This window comes from Strigops habroptila, chromosome 1 (assembly GCF_004027225.2).
Source record: "Strigops habroptila isolate Jane chromosome 1, bStrHab1.2.pri, whole genome shotgun sequence".
NCBI classification, from domain to species: Eukaryota; Metazoa; Chordata; class Aves; order Psittaciformes; family Psittacidae; genus Strigops; species Strigops habroptila.
The window spans coordinates 61,116,197-61,135,821 of record NC_044277.2 but is presented as its reverse complement, the minus strand read 5'-3'; the positions used below and the strand labels follow the sequence as shown (position 1 = coordinate 61,135,821).

At 46.0% G+C, this 19,625-nt stretch overlaps 1 protein-coding gene across 3 annotated transcripts in view; it reads left to right on the top strand.

Moving 5' to 3' along the window:
- The first annotated feature begins 13,886 nt into the window (after window positions 1-13,886).
- RIPOR2 (RHO family interacting cell polarization regulator 2) overlaps window positions 13,887-19,625 on the top strand; it is a 67,947-nt gene continuing 62,208 nt past the window's right edge. Inside the window, exon 1 of one of the 3 annotated variants that reach the window (XM_030506091.2) lies at window positions 13,887-14,157. In XM_030506091.2, the coding sequence (XP_030361951.1) occupies window positions 14,097-14,157 (61 nt within the window). In that variant the 5' untranslated portion in view covers window positions 13,887-14,096. The remainder of the gene's footprint in view (window positions 14,158-19,625) is intronic. The other 2 variants (XM_030506082.1, XM_030506099.1) reach the window with 2 other exon arrangements.

The window sequence follows — 19,625 nt, the reverse complement described above, 5'->3', positions numbered from 1 at the left end:
TTTAGTGGTATTTTTACCAATTATGTTGTGGCCTGGGGGCTACATGGCTCTTGCAGCTTTCTTTTGCTTCTCTCACCCTCTTAGACGACAAGAGGGTCTCTCCCTTGAGCATACTGCTGGTGTGGTGGGGCAGAGCTGAGGAAGGGTGGTGCAAGGAGATGCTGCCTGTGCATGGAAGGGCTGCCCCGTGGGCAAGCTACTCCCTTGGTAGGGTTTGCTGGGGATAGTAAACAAAGTAACAGAGTGGAAGTATTATAAAACCCAGCCACAAAAGAAAACTACATTAATGCACAGCGTAGGGTTAGTAACTTATCTGCTGTTGGGTTTTGAGCAGTGAAATTAATAAAGATGATAAATGAAGAATAATATTCAGTATAGGTGGTTTGCAGGTCATGCAGTCAGAATCCTATACACCTTCGTATGCGGAAATCTACTCATAGTAACTAGCTTTGTAGCACTTTTCTTGTTCATGAAGGTTTTGTGTGTCTTCAGCAAATCTTTCCTCTTTTGTTGGTTCGTCTCTTAAATCAGTTATACCATATAGGCATCTTCCTGACACAAGAACATCTGCTTCACTGCCGTCTACCACCCAAAGTGCTCATGAAAAGCGTTATTTGTCCCTGGGTAGAGTTATCTGTGTTATTTATCCCAAGACTGAGTCCTTCATGAGCTTCCATTTGTATTTTGGTAATTAATCAAAGGAATTATTTAGCTGTTCACAATACATGTGAAGTAGCAACAATATATCAACTCTTCCTGCCTTAATACAATTTAAATAGCACATTTGCCAGTTACCAGTTGGCTGTATATGAAAAGGGAACACCACCACAAATGAGCAAAGGGAACACTGCTGGTGGAAACAAGCAGGATGATCCTCTGGGCTGCTGCAATTCCAGCACTTTGGAAGATCATTTCTGATTACAAAATAAGAGGAAAGGACTGAAGGGGATATATGCTGCTTTGTGGGCTCTCTACTTCTATTACTGAGAAACAGCACAGAAAATTGCATTTCCTCCTGAATAGAGTCAGGACATCACTGTGTGGGGATCAGACCATGTTGTCTGAGCCTCTTTCACAACAGACTTCAGATTGAATTGTCTCAGCTTTTCACTTACAGGCTATGAGAATCCAAAAGGAATTTTATGTCGTTCTGGTTGGAATAAAATCTTCTCCCTGCTGAAAATTAATTATTGAATGTTCTGCTGCTTTATAATATATTTATGTGCTCTTGGGAACGTCTCTCTTTTAGAGCACAGAAAACATCATTTTAAACACAGCTCAGGCAAGAGAAGTGCCCAGGTCTGCTTTGTGATGCCTTTCCTGCAAGTAGTTCAGGAGGCAATGCTACCCACAGACAGTGCTTACAAGCTGGTTATGAGGCCTTCTGAGCATTGGCTATGAAACAGAAGATAACCCTGATGTTCAGTTGTGGACGGCTACTCTTATGCAAAGCACTTCGCTCAAAGGGCTTTCCTCAAATCCAGGTTAAGTGAGCACTGTGCAAGCCAACAAGGAGCTGTGTTCCATTTTCTGCTGAGGTTCATGGCTGGGCGCATGCCCAAGGCAAGGGCACCCTTCCAGGGGCATGCCAGGAAGCATGACTGGCATCTGCCATAGCTCCCTTTTTCTCTTTTCCCTTCCCTAAAGGGGCAAGTGTGTGCAGTGGAGTGTTTGGGTGACCTGTTTGCTTCTGGCTTGTAAGGTGTTTTTTAATGAACCTAATTATACTGCTGTATGTGTGTTAGGAAAGGCCAGCTAACGAAGAGCAGTTTGGGCTGGCCACTGGGTCAAGGAAGCTTGCCAGATCTTGCAGTAGTCCTCTCCACCAGCATGGCTCAGCTGCTGAGGAACATGTGCCTCTGTCTCAAATGGGTTTGCTCTGCTCATTGGGCTGTGGAGTAAGCAGCAGAGGGGTGAGAGCTCATCTACAGCCAGGTCTGAAAGGTGGAGGCTGTCCTGTGCAGCACAGTGTTGCTCTGCCTTCCCTATTCTCAGAAAAGAGGGCTTGAGCAAGCAAGGGTTCCTCACCCCTGCTTGCTCAAGCTCGCTAGAGTCACGCAGAGTCATTTGGCTGTGGTTGAGGGTGAGACCGAGATGAAGGAACAGGAGAGCATGTGCTAAAAGCTCAGTGTATTGCTGTTCTGGTAACTCCTGAGAGAAAGAATAGCAATTAAGAAAGTAAAACCCGCAAACTTACAGGGCTGGGTCAGACCTTCTGTTGCTGTTATGCCGTTATCATATTTTGTGATCCTCCTACACTCAGCTACTTTCTTCTTAACCTTGACCAGTAAAGTCAACTTCAAATTGGGTGATTCATTCCACAAGTTATTGCATCTTCTCAAATGCAATTTACTCTAAAGGCCTAATCACAGGCTTATTGCCTGCCTCAAAAGTTTAGTTTTGGCCTTGAAAATGGAAACAGCCTTATTCAGGCACACTTACAGAGCTAGGCCTGCAAGTCCATTGGTGATGGATTGTTAACCTAACTGCTAAAGTAAGTGGAGACTAGAGGGGATTTCATTAGAACATTCAAGACAAGACCATTTGCCTTACTTTAACTGATCACGAGCCTCCAGACTCGGTGCAGGGACAAGTGGGCACTCTGTGAAGAAGTGTTTGGATGGGTTGGTGTTAGGCAGTGGCCCAGCCTTGTGAAGCACAGAGAGAAGAACCAGGCTGTCAGCCAGACAAGGCACTCAGAGGGCAAATCTCAATAAACATGAAGAAACAAAGATATCTGTATAGAGATATGTCTAGATATTTCAATTTCCCTTGTGTGAGGAGGCCCACAGGTGTTTCCTTCCCATGTCAATCTTCTCTGCTGCCCCCAGTGACATCCTCCCCACGTGGTGATGCCTCATCTTGTCTGCTCCATTCATCAGCTGTAGGTTGGAGCAGAAAACTTGTTGGGTGGAAAAAACATTGCTTGGGTGCTAACAGAAAAAAAAACATTTGCTCTTATGAAGGAAAACACAGCAAAAGCAAAGGCCTTGGATTCACTCTTTACTCAAGATGCAAGCCCTGAATATCAGCTCATGAGCATATCCAGGTTTGGTTCATGGCCAGCTGTGTTTCAGCCAGGGGGCTTTGCCTGCTCACCCTGCACTCAAGGGGTGTGCAGCACTGAAGGAGATCACCCCACATTTCCCACAACAGCCTCTGGCTTCGCAAACAGCTTCCCAGGCACTGCTGGCCACACCTGGAAACCCTCACATAAATTTGTCTGGCTAGCATCCTTCTTTAGCCTCTTCTAAGTCTTAAGCTTACCGGAAAACTTGCCAGCAAGATTCAGAGACCAGACTGAGATTAATTTAAAATTTGGCCGACAAAAGAAGGCTCAGACAGAGCCAGCGCTGCACTGAATATGTCATCAGCTGCCTTTCTTCTCTACTCTGCTCCAAAAGACAGTCTCTCTACTTCATTTTCCATCTTTCTCAGATGTTTTTGAGCAACCTAGTTTCACTGGAGAGCAGTCCATGGGGGTTGGGGCTTTCTTACTTTGGAAATGTGAGACCTTCTGGGCATCAACTACCAGCAGAGTGCCAGTCACCAAAAGTAGGAGGTTTTGGACAGTTACCAAAGCTGCTACGGAGGCAATTCTCCACAGGGAGAAGAAAAGTTCAGAAATTGTTCTCAGCCAGCTTGGTGTTCCCTTGCAAAAAGGAAACGGTCTTCCTACGTGTCAGTTTTGACACCGCCATCCTGTTTCTTGCCTGTATCTCAGCATGCTAATTGCTCGGAAAGGTGGGGGGTAAAAGATCTTATACTTAGATTTTCGTGTAGGTGTGGTTGCTAAGATGCATGATGAAAAATATAATCAACCTTTTTTCTTTTGACTTTGAATTTTATCCCCATCCTGGCCAGCCTCTGCAGAGGAGCGGGGAGGAGGGGTACCATCCCTGTCCCCCACCAGCCCGTGGAGGGCAGCGTGCTGTGATGGGGGGCAGCCACCTGAGGAGAGGTGGGGAAAGGCTCTCTCCAGAGCTCTGCCTTCTGATGGCAAAGGTGAGCTGTTGTGTGCTGAGCAGATCCTGCTTCTGACCACTGAGCCAGCTCATAGCCAGGCTCCTCCATCCCTGCCACCCTACCCAAGTGGTAGCATCTCTCTGTCTATCTCCACAACTAGGTGGGCAGCATGAAGTTAAATTGAGATAGAACATGCACACACACCCCAAGCTTTTTCACAGGCTGTAGCACTCTCCATGCAGAGAGCATGAAGTAGGGCGTGCCAGTGTGTCTTCTACAATAGCTGTTTGGTCACTCACTGCAGGTCACTACTTTGTTATCGCCAATTTCTCATCTCTTCTGCAATAGCAAAGCCTGTACTGAGGATGTTAGATCAAGCACAGCACCTTTCTGAACTAGAAGAAAGAGTCTGCCCACAGGGATATGCTAGTTTGTTTCTGGTTTTCCTTCTGGCCAGCTTATGTTATCCTCTATCAGCCATTACTATTATTTCTGAACTGCCTTTTGTGTAAAGTACTACATCTCTTTAACACTCGTGCTTCAGATTGAGCCATTTTTTGTGTACTTTGAGAACCTAACTCTTTGGTCCTCCACCGTTTAGGAGAGCCGCTCACTAGCCTCAATCTGTGTGTGTGTGTGGTGGTCTCTACACAAGAGTTAAACTTGCTAGGAAAAGAAAATTCAGGAAATGCAAACAGGAAAAAAAGTAATTGCACGAAGTGTCACATTTTGCTGAAACTCTTGTTGCTATTTTTACTTTCCTGTGTTGTACTGCTCTCTCTGAAGTAGCTCTCTCAGCAAACAAGGCCAGGATGAAAGACGGGCTGATTAACAAAATCAAGGCTTCTGAAGAAGCACTGGTGCTGTGGGTGGTGATCTTCCCCTGAGCCAGCTAAGTGTTAGCGCAGCAATGCAGAAGGAGGGAACCAAAATCCTTGCCAGTGGAAGGCTTTAGGCACATTTTATGAGAGAAATTTGTTCAGGATACCATGGTCGACAGCAGCCAGTTTATGTACACCCATCATGTGAAAGTGGAAAAGCCGCTCTTCACTTCCCATCTTAAACCACTTCGTGAGGTAGGGAATTGCAGAAGCATGCAAATGTTTGCAGGGATTTCCTCATTTTAAGATACTCTACAAATGTTACCATTGTTTGTCCACCCGGCTGCCAGAATTTCTTCCCGGAAGATATGAATGTGGCTCTTCTTTCTTTTCATGGTCCCAAAATCCACATCCATTCTTTTGACCCTATGTGCTTTGCACAGAAGGGAGAAGCGAGAAGTGTTACTCTGCAGTTAAAAGCAACCAAACCCATAAATGCCAAATCAGTCTGCTGTGGTCATTGCACTGTTTTTGAGCTGCTACTCACTTCAACAAACTGCAAAAAGTGAGACAATGTGCTAAAAAAAAAATAAAATTAAAAAGTCCTCCTTTCTGCCCTACTTTGTAGGAGTAAAACTGGAGCAATCCCTCCAGGAGAGCTATCACCAGCCCTGTGCACATCCAGCCCCTGCGCATGCCCTTTACCGCTTGCTCAAGGAGGAAGGCAAACAGGGTGGGGATCCCTTGCAGTGAGGTTTCCTTTACCACAGGTTCCGTTCTCAGCTATGCTTTTATTCTACGGCTTCAGAAAAAAGAGAAGTAAATCCTGCTGTTGCAATTATTCAGAGAACATGATCCCAGGGTGGCACTGATGTACCAAGAGGTTGCAAATACAAAGTGGGGACACTTTTCAGAAGTTCTCAAAAAGCTGCCCAAAAGAAAGAATAGAATACCCCTGCCCCAACTTCACAACTTTCTTGTCCTTAACATACAAGTTCTTCTCTGCTGTCACATGCCAAACAGGCAATATAAGAGAGCTTTCCCATCACTTGGAGACATCTGTTTGTTTGTTTCTCTAAAACAAGGATGCTCCAGTTTTAATACAACTGTGCCATGGTCACCTGCAGGGAATGAGTTGGAACAAACCACTGGGGAAGGTTCAAAAGCTTGAGTGTTGGCATTTCCACAAAGTCTGGGTTTAAATGCCCTGATTCACTGAGACCTTGGTACCAGGTGTGCGTGACACATGGCCTGAGAGAGCACCTAAGTCAGGAACCAGTATCAGCAAAGGTTTCATGGAGACCAGGCTGGGCTAGAAACCAAACTACTTCACTAATGTCTCCAGCCTGTGGTGAAGTTGGTTCCACACCAGCTTTGCAGTTACCTATGTGAACTAGACTGAAGTGACACCTTCCTACTAAACAAAGGAGGTTCAAGGTTTAGGGCTGTTCCAGCTCTTGCGAAAATAGAGTCTGGCAGAGAAAGCCCTGCCAGAGACAACCTGTGGTGTTTGAGCTCTCTCTGTAAGAGATTTTGGAAGCAAAGGCATGGCCTGAATTTCATACTTCTGCCTGGAACATTATTTGTGGCAGCAATTCCTGATGTCCTGTTAAGCGGTGCTCTGTAACAGAGCCACAAAATCATGTTAAATAGTAATTCATAGCATTTTAGGGACTGATGAAAGGAATGCATTGTGGGCAAGGGAGAAATACTGAAACTTGACAGTGTCCTGGTGCTGGAAGCAGCTAAGTCAGACAGCCTCAGAGAAGTGCTTGCATGCTCCTTTTGCAGCTGCCCCAGGCAGGGTCTGAGACATCTCACAACTGAGGCTGCCCATCTTACCCATCTTACCCACAGTTTCTGGGAATATAGGAGAATGTCTTCAGAAATTCCTTTGGCAGAGAAAAAACCCCATATTGTCTTGCAAAACGCCTGGGGTCAATACTGTCAAGAGCCATCTCACAACAGCAGAACAACAAACACTGCGCTGGTTGGAACTGGAAGGAACAGAGAAGACTGGGGGAGAAGGCCAACTCCTGAGTTCCTTCCAGTAGCTGGAGAAACTGGAAACAAGGTGTACACAATGAAAAGCAGTAAAGGCTCCAACATTGAATAGTCTACAAGCAGAACTAATTTAATGTGAAGCAAGGACATTCATCTACAGGCATCGTTTGTTCAACAGTGTGACCTGTGAGTCTACAATAAATAACCCAGGGCTTTCACTCCATTTCTAATAATCTTCCTAAAGGGAAAGAAAAGGAACTCCATATCTTTATAGAAATATTACTGAAATATTGCTGTGAATCAATTTGTGGCATACTTTGCCTGGGATGGAAGACATACAGCTGAACAATGAGATGAGTTTCTTCCCTGTGTTTCCTCCAACACCCAAGAAAACTACTGTTGGAGTAAAAAAATGTTTGATTAACAGATGCTATGGTAGAGATAATTGGGAAGGTCTTGTGGCTTTGGCATAGGAATTAGAATATTGTACTTGTTCTTGTTGAGCTGTTCCAAAACACAGTAACTTTTAGGTCAATTTTAGAACTTGTTCAAGTTGGTTAAAAGCTTGTATAATTGAAGTGTAACCCTTAATAAGACATAAGGTTTTGATGCTTAGCAGGATTGAGCATATTTGTTGGTTGTGCTGGGGATAGCATCAGCTGATTTGCATGCTATGGTATGCAGACTACTTATTTTTAACAATTTATGGAAACAATCTGAAATATTTCTGAGAGAAACCCATGGGGTTTAATCACCAAAGGGTGAAAAATCCATCATCTATTCTTTGTTGATGACAATGACCTCTCTGGATCACAGAGGAATAGGTGTGAAAATAATTAGGAAGAAAGAATAAAGGCAAAAGCAACCAGACATGAAGATTTATGCAGCAGGAGAGAGACAGTAGGGATACATAAATTGGCTGAAATAGCAAAGATATTCCCATCCCAGCCAAGAGCCACTGGAATGTGCTGGACCCCTCAAGCAATGTGACAACTTAGCACTTGGCTAAATGTCACCAAGAAATAAATCTAACAAGTAGAAATCCAGCATTACTCAATAGCTGCTCTGGCAAAATAACATTGAGCCTAACCTCAACAGATCCCCTACTCCCACTGCCTTTCCCTAAGGCAGAATCAACTATTCTTATATTATTCCCAATAGCTACTTGTCTACTCTGTTCTTCAAAAGCTTTATGGATGCTTTGTAAGTTAAAGCAGCACTCTGATTCACTCAGCACTGACTCACCCAAGCACTCTCTTTTGCTGCTTCACTGCCTTGACTGTTGGAAAGGTTTTCAACTTGCTTCTTCCTAGCTTGCTACCTAATTTGCTTCCTAATTTGTTTCCTCTATTCCACAGTAAGTCTGTGACTCCTTGTGCACCATAGAGGCGGAGAAGAGGGCTTGAGGACTGCTCTTACCTCCCTCACTCAGTTTCTCTCCCTCAAACGAAGTGGTTCTGATTTCTCCTATCTTTTCCTCCATTTCCTGTTTTCTAGCCCTCTGAGCAGTCTAGTCCATCCCCTCAGCACTGTCACCAAACAGTCTCTGTCCTCCTTGAACTGAGATGCCTGAAAGCTGTGTCCTGGTCTGCAGAGGCCTTGCTAATCCCAACCACAGTGGCTGAATTACTGTGTGCCTCTGCTTTTGATCACACCTGATGGCAAGGTGCCTGCTATCTTCAGGTGTTATTGCTGAAACCCCTTTGGCTGCCTCCAGCCTCCTTTCTAAAATGTGCCACTTAAGCAGCCATCCCTTAGCCTGCATTTATGAGGTTGATTATTGAGCAGATTTAATTTTTTCCAGACCACTTCTCCAGTTTGTCAGTATTAGCTTGAATTTTCATTCTTCCTCCGGTGTATGCACACTCCTTTTCAGCCCGGTATCTGTAATTTTAATGGGTGTGATCATATCCATTCTATCACCTAGGATATTAAAGGATATGTTGAATAATACCAGATTCATCTCTGCAAAATCACACTTGACCATTTTCTTCTCTTTTGATAATGAATCATAGATTCATAGAATCACAGAATAGTAAGGGTTGGAAAGGACCTTAAGATCATCTAGTTCCAACACCCCTGCCATGGGCAGGGACACCTCGCACCAAACCATGTCACCCAAGGCTCTGTCCAACCTGGCCTTGAACGCTGCCAGGGATGGAGCATTCACAACTTCTTTGGGCAACCCATTCCAGTGCCTCACCACCCTCACTGTAAAGAACTTCTTCCTTAGATCTAATCTAAACTTCCCCTGTTTAAGTTTGAAGCCATTACCCCTTGTCCGACCACTACAGTCCCTAAGGAAGAGTCCCTCCCCAGCATCCTTATAGGCCCCCTTCAGATACTGGAAGGCTGCTATGAGGTCTCCACGCAGCCTTCTCTTCTCCAGGCTCAACAGCCCCAACTTTCTGAGCCTGTCTGCATACGGGAGGTGCTCCAGCCCTCTTATCATCCTCGTGGCCCTCCTCTGGACTCGCTCCAACAGCTCCATGTCCTTTTTATGTTGAGGACACCAGAACTGTACGCAGTACTCCAAGTGAGGTCTCACGAGAGCAGAGCAGAGGGGCAGGATCACCTCCTTTGACCTGCCGGTCACGCTTCTTTTGATGCAGCCCAGCATACAGTTGGCTTTCTGGGCTGCAAGCGCACACTGAAGCTGGCTCATATTAAGCTTCTCAACAACCAACACCCCCAAGTCCTTCTCTGCAGGGCTGCTCTGAATCTCTTCTCTGCCCAACCTGTAGCAGTGCCTGGGATTGCCCCAACCCAGGTGTAGGACCTTACACTTGGCTTGGTTAAACTTCATAAGATTGGCATTAGCCCACCTCACAAGTGTGTCAAGGTCCCTCTGGATGGCATCCCTTCCCTCCAGCATATGCACCGAACCACACAGCTTGGTGTCATCAGCAAACTTGCTGAGGGCGCACTCCATCCCACTGTCCATGTCGCCGACAAAGATGTTGAACAGGACTGGTCCCAACACCGATCCCTGAGGGACACCACTCGTTACAGTCACTGGGAACTACTTACTAAGTACAATTTTCAAGATTATATTCATTCTGTAGGGGTTTCATCAGGGTGGTTTCCTTCCTCCCTTTGAACTAAACTAGTATTTTGCTATGAGAAAGTGATTATTTACTTTTATAGGCCAAGTGATACTGGAATGAAAAATGGCTCTCTTAGAAGAAGAAAGCCAAAGTCACCTTTGATGGGCCTAGTGGCATGTGCTAGGCGCAGTGGCGCACCCGAATGGACACACATACAACTCACTTCCAGGTTATGTGATGGGTTCACTGCTTGTAACAGGGCAGGGAACATGAAGGGAGACAGTAGGCATCAACAACACGTGTGTCATGGTTCCTGCTCACTGTGATGTGCGTGTCTGCTGCGTTATGAGTTCAAGGCTGTGCTTGAATCTGCCTCCAGGCTCCCAAACCGAGGTGTCCAAGGTGGACATTGACACCAGCTGGGCTAGGGGAACCAGCCTGCGGTTCTTCAGCTACCTGGCACAAGAGTGCAGTTTTCCCTGAGGCCAGCTCGTACATCCAGCTCATCTCCACCATCAAATTCACTATGGGGGTCCTCAGGAACCACCTTCTCTGCTGGGTTAACAGTTCCTGGAGCCTGCCCTTTTTTCAGCTCTCTGAAATACATGGTTTGTATTTTATAGGCTCATGAAGATTTGTGCACAGGGCTCCTAAGGTCTGTGAAGTTGTGTTGAGTGAGTCATGTCTTCTAGTGGCCTGGCCTGCTGACTCTCCTCCCGGACAGTAAGAGGGAGAATTTCTCCCAGGTTTTCTCTGGAACTGAGTATCTCTATTTCAAAAAAGAAAAAAGCCTTAGGTTTTAGGGGAAAAAAGTGCAAAAAGTTTCAGGATTTGGCAAAGAAGAAATTGTACTAAGCTCAGTCAGTGACTGACACAGACTGTCTAAATATAATCTAAGTCCCTGGAGTCCCTGTAACTTGCAAATGAGTTAACAACTAGACAAGTTATTGCAACACCATCCGCAGGTTTCTGAGGAGGATGTTTACCAGGAGAACTGAAACTGCAGCAATATCCAGAGCAAAACTTTTCCAAGTGCTTGAAATCCTTGTGAACATTCCCTTTCCCAAACTGACCGGTAACTGATGTTAATCACCTTTTCCTATATCCCCCTTCATACTGTCTCCACCTTGGGGTCATCTGCCCTTCCTTTATCTCTTTTTTTTCCTCCTTGTTTTCCATGTAGGTTATTCCCCCAGATGCAATCTTCACCCCCAAACTAACACCAGAACAAAGCAGAGCATTGACTAACCCTCTGACACACAACTTTCTGTGTCCTGGGAATCCTTGCGCTGGAGCGGGAGGAGACGTGAATAGGGCAGAAGCTGTTTAAGACACCTCCCTTCTGCATCAGCATAGCAGGGCGGACAAGGGCCAACTCGTCTCTCCTGCTGCATGTGGAGGTGTTGGTAATTTAAGGTAGGGACAAATTAAAACAACCCCATCCAGACTGCTAAATGGCATAGTTTTTTACACTTCTTTTTCATTATGTATTTCTTGGCTTTTAGTCCTGTATGTGAAGGTAAAACATCAAAACACTAGATTTTTCTCCTGGGTCAGAAATTCTAATAGACGAAGTCACAGGATAAGAAGAGTAAAGTTGGGGTGATTTAAAGGAGCTGTCTCTTGCTTGATCCACCCTTGTTTTTGACACTTCCCCAGTCTACCCACTTTTTGTTGACAGGTTTTTAGAGGATGGGCGGTGGCTTTTTCTGAGAGCAACATCCGATGTGGTTACATGAAAAACACACAAATGAGAGCTTTGCCTCAACTGCAAATTGATTGGGGTTTTTTTTTGGTGTGGAGTAGGGCTTCATTAGCCAACAGGTGAAAAGTTACTGTGTTTTGGAACAGCTCAACAAGAACAAGACAAAGGACTTCTTGTGGGTACAGAGGGGAATAAAAAAGCTGAGATGCTACAAAATAAAGCAGGGAGGAAGCTTCTTTGTTAGGCTGGATGGCTGAGATCAGAAAACAGCAAAGACACGGGCAGGCAAACTGGCACAGCAAACATGCTTCCACAAATGCAAAGACGGAGGAGGAAGAAGGAGGGTCAGGGCATCCACTTGAGGTGGGCTGCTTTTGTCCATGTTAACTTATACTTTCTCAAGGGAAAATGCAGCCCATTCCCTTGGGGGACAGGTTTGGAACATCTCATGCTGGGAGCAATGTAGGTGAGGCTGCCGTCAAGGGACGATGTGGCAAATGGGAACGAATAAAAGCGACTCCTCTTTGTGCATCTGCAATGGAGGCTGAGTCATTACCATTCATCACCAGCCTGACTGGTGTGTTCATTCTGGTGACAGTTGTTTTCGGGAGAGAGGACAGCCTTTGATGCCTTTTAATTCCTGAAAATAAAAGAAAAAAGGGCTGTCAAGGTAACAGGCATCCGGAGAGGCTGACTGAAAACAGTGGGTAGGGAAATAACTTTAAGTCCCGGGGAAATGTGGCACAAAAGGGAGCTGCCACAATAACCAGGACAACATAGCCTGCTCCTTCGTGTTTCTGAAGGAAGCAGTAAATGGCTAAAACTTCCCAAGCCCAATTTACAAATGACCTCCAATTGCAGGACAACACAGTGAAGTTAGCATTGCTGTTGCAGCGTATTTTTTCCAGGTTTCTTCCTGCTAGGCTATTCGTCTGTTTTGAGTCATTCAAGTCTGTATGTGTAGCATTGCTCACCTTACAACTTACTCAAATCAAGCCCAAAAAACCTCCCCAGAAGGAACTGTGAAGCCTCTTCTGTCCCACACTGGTCCTCAGAGGCTGACCCGCTCCATAGCACCCTGGGGCAGCTTAGCCAGTGACTTTACAGAGGCTCAAGATTTCTCCCATCCGCCTCCTGCTGTTTCAAGGAAATGATACGGCAGCAGCTGCCCATTGTCTGGAACTGCTCTTGCAGGGAAATTTTGGCTCTAAGGCCCGGGCTGGGGTTAGGTCAGGTGCTTCAAATGGACCTGTCCCATCTACTGTCTTGTCTTCTCCATCTGGACTAGGAAACCAGCTGCCTCCATTTCCAGCCCTGCAGAAAGCCCTGCAGAAAGCCCTGCTGAAAGTTCACTGCCTGAGCTTTAGAAAAAACCCATAATAATTGGGGATGAGCTCATTATATCTGCTTGTGACTCATGTACAGGAAGCTGAAGCGAACACCGCTGCTGTGCTGGGAGTCTCGCTTTCAAGGGTGTGGCGACACATGCAATTACTAGACTGATTAATCAAAACCCGGTACAGGTTTACTGTCATCACACCCTAACTTCTGATAGCAGAGGTGTGAGGGACTACCCGTGTTAGACCCCACACCTGTATGTGCACACACATGTACATGAATATCCCAGAGTGCTCCGATGGAGCCAGCAAGACTATGCTCATACACTACCTGAAGCCCAAATGTGGTTTTGTGCAAGTTTAGAGTACGTTAGTCTGTAGGTAAGGTCCTCTCATAAATTGGGAGACCTGGCAGGAAGGATTCAACTTGTTTTATAAAGTTCAGGAAACACAGAGACTGAATGGATCAGTGTGATATAGAATTAGTAGTGACAACAATACTCAAATAATATACCTATTGCTGACACACAGCAAGTTCTACTTTGATGTTCTTCTGTTGTTGACCTGATCATCAGGAAGGTCCTTTGGGTTGGTAACACACTGAAGATGGTGACTCGGGAAGCGTAACTGCAAGAATCACATCCCTGCTAGTGCGTCTGCCCATGGGACAACTGCTGTCACCGAGGGCTTTCCAGCTTGTCCACATGTGCTTTGTCACAGGTTACCCCACTGTGGGTGCGAATACGCTGTCACTGCTGCCATGCTAAATAAAAACTACAAGCCCATGGACACATGGCACTGAGAGAGCCCTGAGGGGGTTACTCTGGTCAAACTGTCCCTGGCCTCTACCTCTGCCACCAGAAAGGATTCACATTCATATGCAAAACCCCTACACCCCAGGCTGACAGAGCTCCTGCTGTGGCGTTTACTGTGACAGGGCAGGGTGCATTTTGAGCCCGTCCTGCCTGCTTCTGCTCTCGAAATCGACTTCTCTCTCAGCAGTAAGGATACCCCACCTCAAAACCCATCTCAAAGGCTGTCTGTAAAAACAAGAAGGGTTACTTGTATGAATGAGGCTATTTTCGTAAGCGCAGATGCGGAAGCTGTTACCACCAAAATGTTTAGGAAACCGGTGAAAGGAAATAGTCGAGCTGTAGCATAGGAACCAGTTCAAGCACTTGGCTCTGGCTGCTCCCCGAGTTGCGTCCTTGCCACGATGCAGCACACCCAAGAAGATCTGGCTGCACCCAGAGAAGAAGATGATGCCTTTGGGGAAGGTAAAGTCAGCTTTTATTGAACTAATCCTTCTCCTGCTTAGACTAGAGACCGGTTTCTAGCTTGGGTGGTATTTCTTGGGTAAATCTGAAGTTGTCTGTGGGCTCTAAGGTCACAGGGTGACCAGACTTTCTTTTTCTCCTAAAAGAATGGAGAACAAAAGCACCCTTGATACAATAAAAATAACTTTCACACTGGTTCAGCAGCTTGCTTCCTTAGCAAGGAGGTTACTGCCGATGAAGAAAGCTGGGGGGACACCAAGCGTGTTTTCTACAGTGGCTGCACTATGCAAAGCAGTGCGTTGGGCATTCAACAGCACAGGTGCAGTTGTCGTTAAAGTAGTAGGGGTTCTTTACAGCGGCTAAAGGTGACTTACTACTTAAATTACTAGAGCAAAATTAGCCTCCTCTTCTCCAAACGCCACAACCCAGGGCACAAAGCCAGCAACGTAGTTTCTTACCCCTAAAACTGCTTCTGCTGTAGCTTGATTCCCCACTGCTTGCATCCCACGTCACCGTTTACATGTGTACCGAGTGCTCCCAGGTCAAAACAGCAGAGACGCGGATAAGAGGACCCAGAGGGGGAGGAAGAATCTGGCCCATGGTGTCTAATTTCTGCTGCTGCTAGCTGCTCCCCTTTGCACTTGAGTAGGGGCCGGGGAGAGAACTTGCTCATGCAAATCTTCTCCCGGCCCCCAGCCCTCTGCAGTTTCCAAGGGAGTTGAAGGCACAAAGAGCTGCCTGGATCTGCTCCAAAGACTGTGAACCTTTAAACTCACTTTCAGCACAGCTTCAGCAAACCTCATTTAAACAAAGCTCAGCTGCGGTTGGTATGGAAAACTTAGCAGTGAATAGTGCCAAATCAAGTTATCTGTGTCCCAGTGAAAGGCATCAACACAGAAAAGAAAGCAGTTCCAATGATGTACTGTCTGTACTCAAATATATTTCTCACGTCTATATGCCCCCACTCCTCACACTGTGTCTCAGACTGGGCTCAGAAGGGCAATGGATTTGCAGAAAGGAGACATCAGATCATTTGCATTCAGGAAAAACTCCCAATAGTTAGGGAAGATGTGTGGAAATGCCACTGAGCAAATCAACTGGCACTGAAAGTACCCTGATGCGTTCCCTGCATCCTGCTCTCACGCAGGTGGATGCTGCTTCCCAGGATCACCTGGAAGATCAGTGTGCTCTGACTCGATATGGACATTTTCAAGTGCTCTGGAGAGCCAGTGGGATTTCGGCTTCATTGCTGTTTCTGAAGCCTCTAGTCTATGTTCTTAATCAGAAACGTAGGAGGGAAGGAAAGGAATGGTGCAGGTTATTCGACATTTATATTGTGTTATCTGAAGGGAAAGATACAGTGCTTAAGAAATCCTTTCCAGCCTCTCAACTAAGTTGTTTCTGGCAGGGCTGATCCAGCAACAGCTAGAGGAGGCTGGCTTATCAAAGGCAGGAACATTTCAAAAACCTCTCCGTGACCCTGCTTGGAGCAGGAGGTTAGACTAAATCACCTCCTGAGGTTCCTTCCCACCTGGGTTATCCTACAAGCCTAGGAGTCGGTGACAGCCTCTTCGAGTCATCTGTGTGTAACTGGGAACACATCTACCCCAGCTGCTCTCTTGGCCAGAGGGCCTGTTGGCTCCCAAACCTGCCGGCTGGAAAGCCCAAACACCACAGGCACAGTGCTAGCCTTCCTCTTCACCCCCTCTCCTCTCTCTTGAGCAGGTTAACAGGAAAACATTCACTTTTGGCTGCTATTTCTGGAGCGCCATTGACCCTGGACAACCCAGGGCTCTTCTCCAAGCTGGGTGGGATCTGAGTGGGGAGGAGCTGAGCCTGTTTCGGTCACCCTGCTCATGCTGCAGAGACCTAGGAGCCAGGCAAAACTGAGTGTTTTCAGGCCAGATGGCGGCATTTGTCAGGTGCCGAACTCCAGCTCAGTGCCCTACCACAGCTCGTAGGGCATGGGCTGGGGTTTTTGTTCTCCATATCTGGCTTGATTTGGAAAGCGGTGATGACACATCTCCTGTCCACCTTTTTAACTTGTCTCAGTGCTTAGCTACTGTCACGGTTAAAGACAGCTATTATCTTCTTTCTTCAAGTGCTGATTTGTCTAGGTTTTTTTAGAGTTTGTTGCCCTCTTGTCCAGGAGAGCAAAGAACTCACTATTGCTTGTACATATAAATGTCTCATATAACTATCCACAGACTGTATTTATACCACTCTTATCCTTTGCCAAGCAGACTGTTATGAATGACTACTTCTATATAAAGTGTGAGTTTTAATCTCATGGTTCTTCCTGAGACCAATCCCTTAGAGATGTGGACACCAGCATGGAGCCCACTTCTCCAAGACTGTTACACCAGGGACAAATCCAGAAGTGACATGATCTGTTCACTCATCCTTTATAAATATGTATTTATATCAGAATCAGTTCAAATATCAGTTAATATGTACAAGTACTGCTTGAGTCCTTTTGGGTCCCAGCATCTCATGAGGATGTCCTCTTCATCAAATTTTCCTCTGTAATAACTCTTCAGTTAAAAAAATTTCTCAGGACAGAGTCAACACTATCGCCTAGTTATGGCTTATCTCCTTTGCTCCCAGCTATGCCCTGACTAAAACCAGATGAATCAGTTCACCTTCTCAAGTAGCCTGTTCTCAGAGTGATTTACCACTTCCTCAGACATCGTGCCATCTTCATATTTAGTTTAAACTTTCCTTTCAGGTCACTGACATAAAAAGAGTTAAATCCCATAGGGACAGAGCCAACTTGTGCAGGTCCTCACTAGAAACTGGCATCCCTGATGATTCCTCAACCGGGTTACATCTGGCAGTCAGGCTTGTTTTGAACCCATTCAGCATGTCCCAAATTGATCTACTCCATTTTAAGCTTCTTGGATAAGATCTCATGCACTATCAAATCTTATTTCTTACAGAAGTCCAAGTACGCTATCAATGAAATGGGCAGGGACACCTGCCACTAGACTAGATTGCTCAAAGCCCCATCCTACCTGGCCTTGAACACTGCCAGGGATGGGGCATTTTGCTTATATGACTCCTACATCACCTACTCTGTAACAAGGCCAGGACCACTGCATCATTATTGATAATTCCACCATTTTTATCTGCTTATGCTCCAATAGCATTGGTTTTCCCTATTGTACATTGAAATCCCAAGTCACAAAGCTTGGTATGGCACTGTATCCTACACACATCTTCACAAAAAATCAGGCTGACTCTTGCAGTAGGTATTCAAAGCTTGAAAATGCTAGCCAATGTTCCTGTTTTCTAATATCAACCTTGCACTTACAAGGTGCTAACTCCTTCAAAGGATCTGCAGAGACTTTGCAAATGACTGTGCTTAGGTTCAGTGAAGTGCAACTCCCTCTTCTCTGCATTCATCGTTTCACAGAGCACAGCTGTAGTATGCAAATGCTTTGAGAAGGAACGATTTTAGCCTCTTGAAAGTACAGGCAATGATATGTTTTGTTTCTTTTATGGCCTCACTCAGTATGCTAATTCAAGGCAAGTGACATCAGTTACTTTTACACCTTTGTTAGGTCAAAACATCTGCTTTGGGGAAAATGCTTCTTAATTCTTAGTGACTCTAAGCGCTGAGATTCTGAAGTTACAGAAATCCCCTCCACCAGCACAAGGCTTCCCCTCATTGCTGTAGCCAAAGAGGCGTGGGTTTTCCTTGGGTCTGTCTAAGCTGAGGAGCCAGGAAGGCTCCTCCAGCTCCCAGCTCCAGGGAGGGAGGGAGATTGGGCACGAGTCAGCTTTCTGGCAGACCCTGGTTTCCCCCGGGAGGAGAGCTGAATGCTCACAATGGAGGCATAATGCCACCACCCCAGCACAGCCTCTGACCAGGGGCCAGGGCTTTGGCACAGCAGGAGCTGCTAGATCAACACAGCCATATGCATGCACGGAGTTTGCAAGCACTTCAGCAACCACAGCTAGCACATGGTCCAGGCATTTCTTAGCAATGATCAGCACATCCAAACTGAGAACGCACAGGAGAAATAGAAGTTTAGACTGTGATTATTGCAGTCTTTCATAGAGCTGCTCCACCACTGACCTCTCCTGCACACCCTCCCCCATCCTCCTCTAGTGCCTTCTGGCTGGACCATGGTAACCATGAGCTGCCTCTCAGGCTAGAGCTGACACAAAATCCCACCCGTGTTTCCAAAACATGGGGGAAAAAGCCAAAGCTGTCTTTTTAATATGTTCAGTAGTAAGTGTGTGTGCTAGTTTCAGTTGACCAAGCGCTCCCACTTGAAGATGGTGCTCTGCACAGTGTCAGAAGCCCCAGGGCCCCTCTCCTGCCCAGGAGCTGATGTGCTGCTGTGGCACATGAGCCGTGCTCCCAGCTGCCACCCATCAAGGCTCACAGCTAGAACAGCAACTGCATCAAAACTTATAAATAATTGCTTCAAAATGTACCCAGATGCCTTTACATCCTTGTAAAGCCCTGCCTCCCCTTCTTAAGAAAGAAAGGAGTTTTAATCTTCTGGGGTTGGGATCAGCTTTGAAGCTTAAGCTGAATGAGAAGGTAGCTTGCTGTTCACGTTGTGTGCACCCGCCTGGTGTATTGTAACATCACTGCTGATGTTAGAGAAAATGAGGATAAGTCTTGGATGTTAACTTAAAGTTGAGACTGCTTTTTATTTCAGCAACAATTCAGGTAAGCAATCTTCTCTTCCCCTAAAGCAATACAAGACTCTGCTTTCTTCATACATACAGCTGCAGTGACTTGCCTAAAAGTCATGCAGGGACATCAATGTCACAGCTTGTTCATGCCACTGGGCCAAGCTTCCTTCCATGCGTAGCTAGCCAGCCTTCACCTGCCACCGCCAGCCCTGCTCTGGTGAAGGCTAGCCTGGGTATGGTCTTTCCCCACAGACTGCCATCAAACTGATGCAACCTTTAAACAAATTATGTCTTCTAAGGCTATCCATGAGTACTATCAATATAGTATTCCAGTGAATGTCTACCTTAAGAGATATACAGAGACGCCATTTTTCCTGTGTTTCCAGCCTGGAGTTTGATGTGTCTACTTTTTCCACCATACAAGTGCCTAATATCTGAGAAACTGTAGTAAAGATGAGCAGATTTGCAATGTATTAGCATGGGAGCATCTCCTCCCTGACTGCTGGGAGACTACAGATCATTGTTCTGAAAACTTTTACAGGTCCCACTAGCCCCACCTGCGCTTTAGCCTTATCTCGTGCTCCTGAAGACGGAGACATGTGTGTTGTAGCCACTGCAACTCAGGCGAAGAGAAGTCCCATCACTGCATCACCAGGCAACAGTGTCTGCTTTAACCAGGTAGATAGAACTAGTAAGAGATATTTGGCCTATAAACTCAGATTGAAGCACCCTTTCTCCAAGAGCATGGGCAGACCTACTTAATGTGTAGGAAGAGGATGGCATGGAAAAGATGGAGCTCTCTTAAGGAACATTTT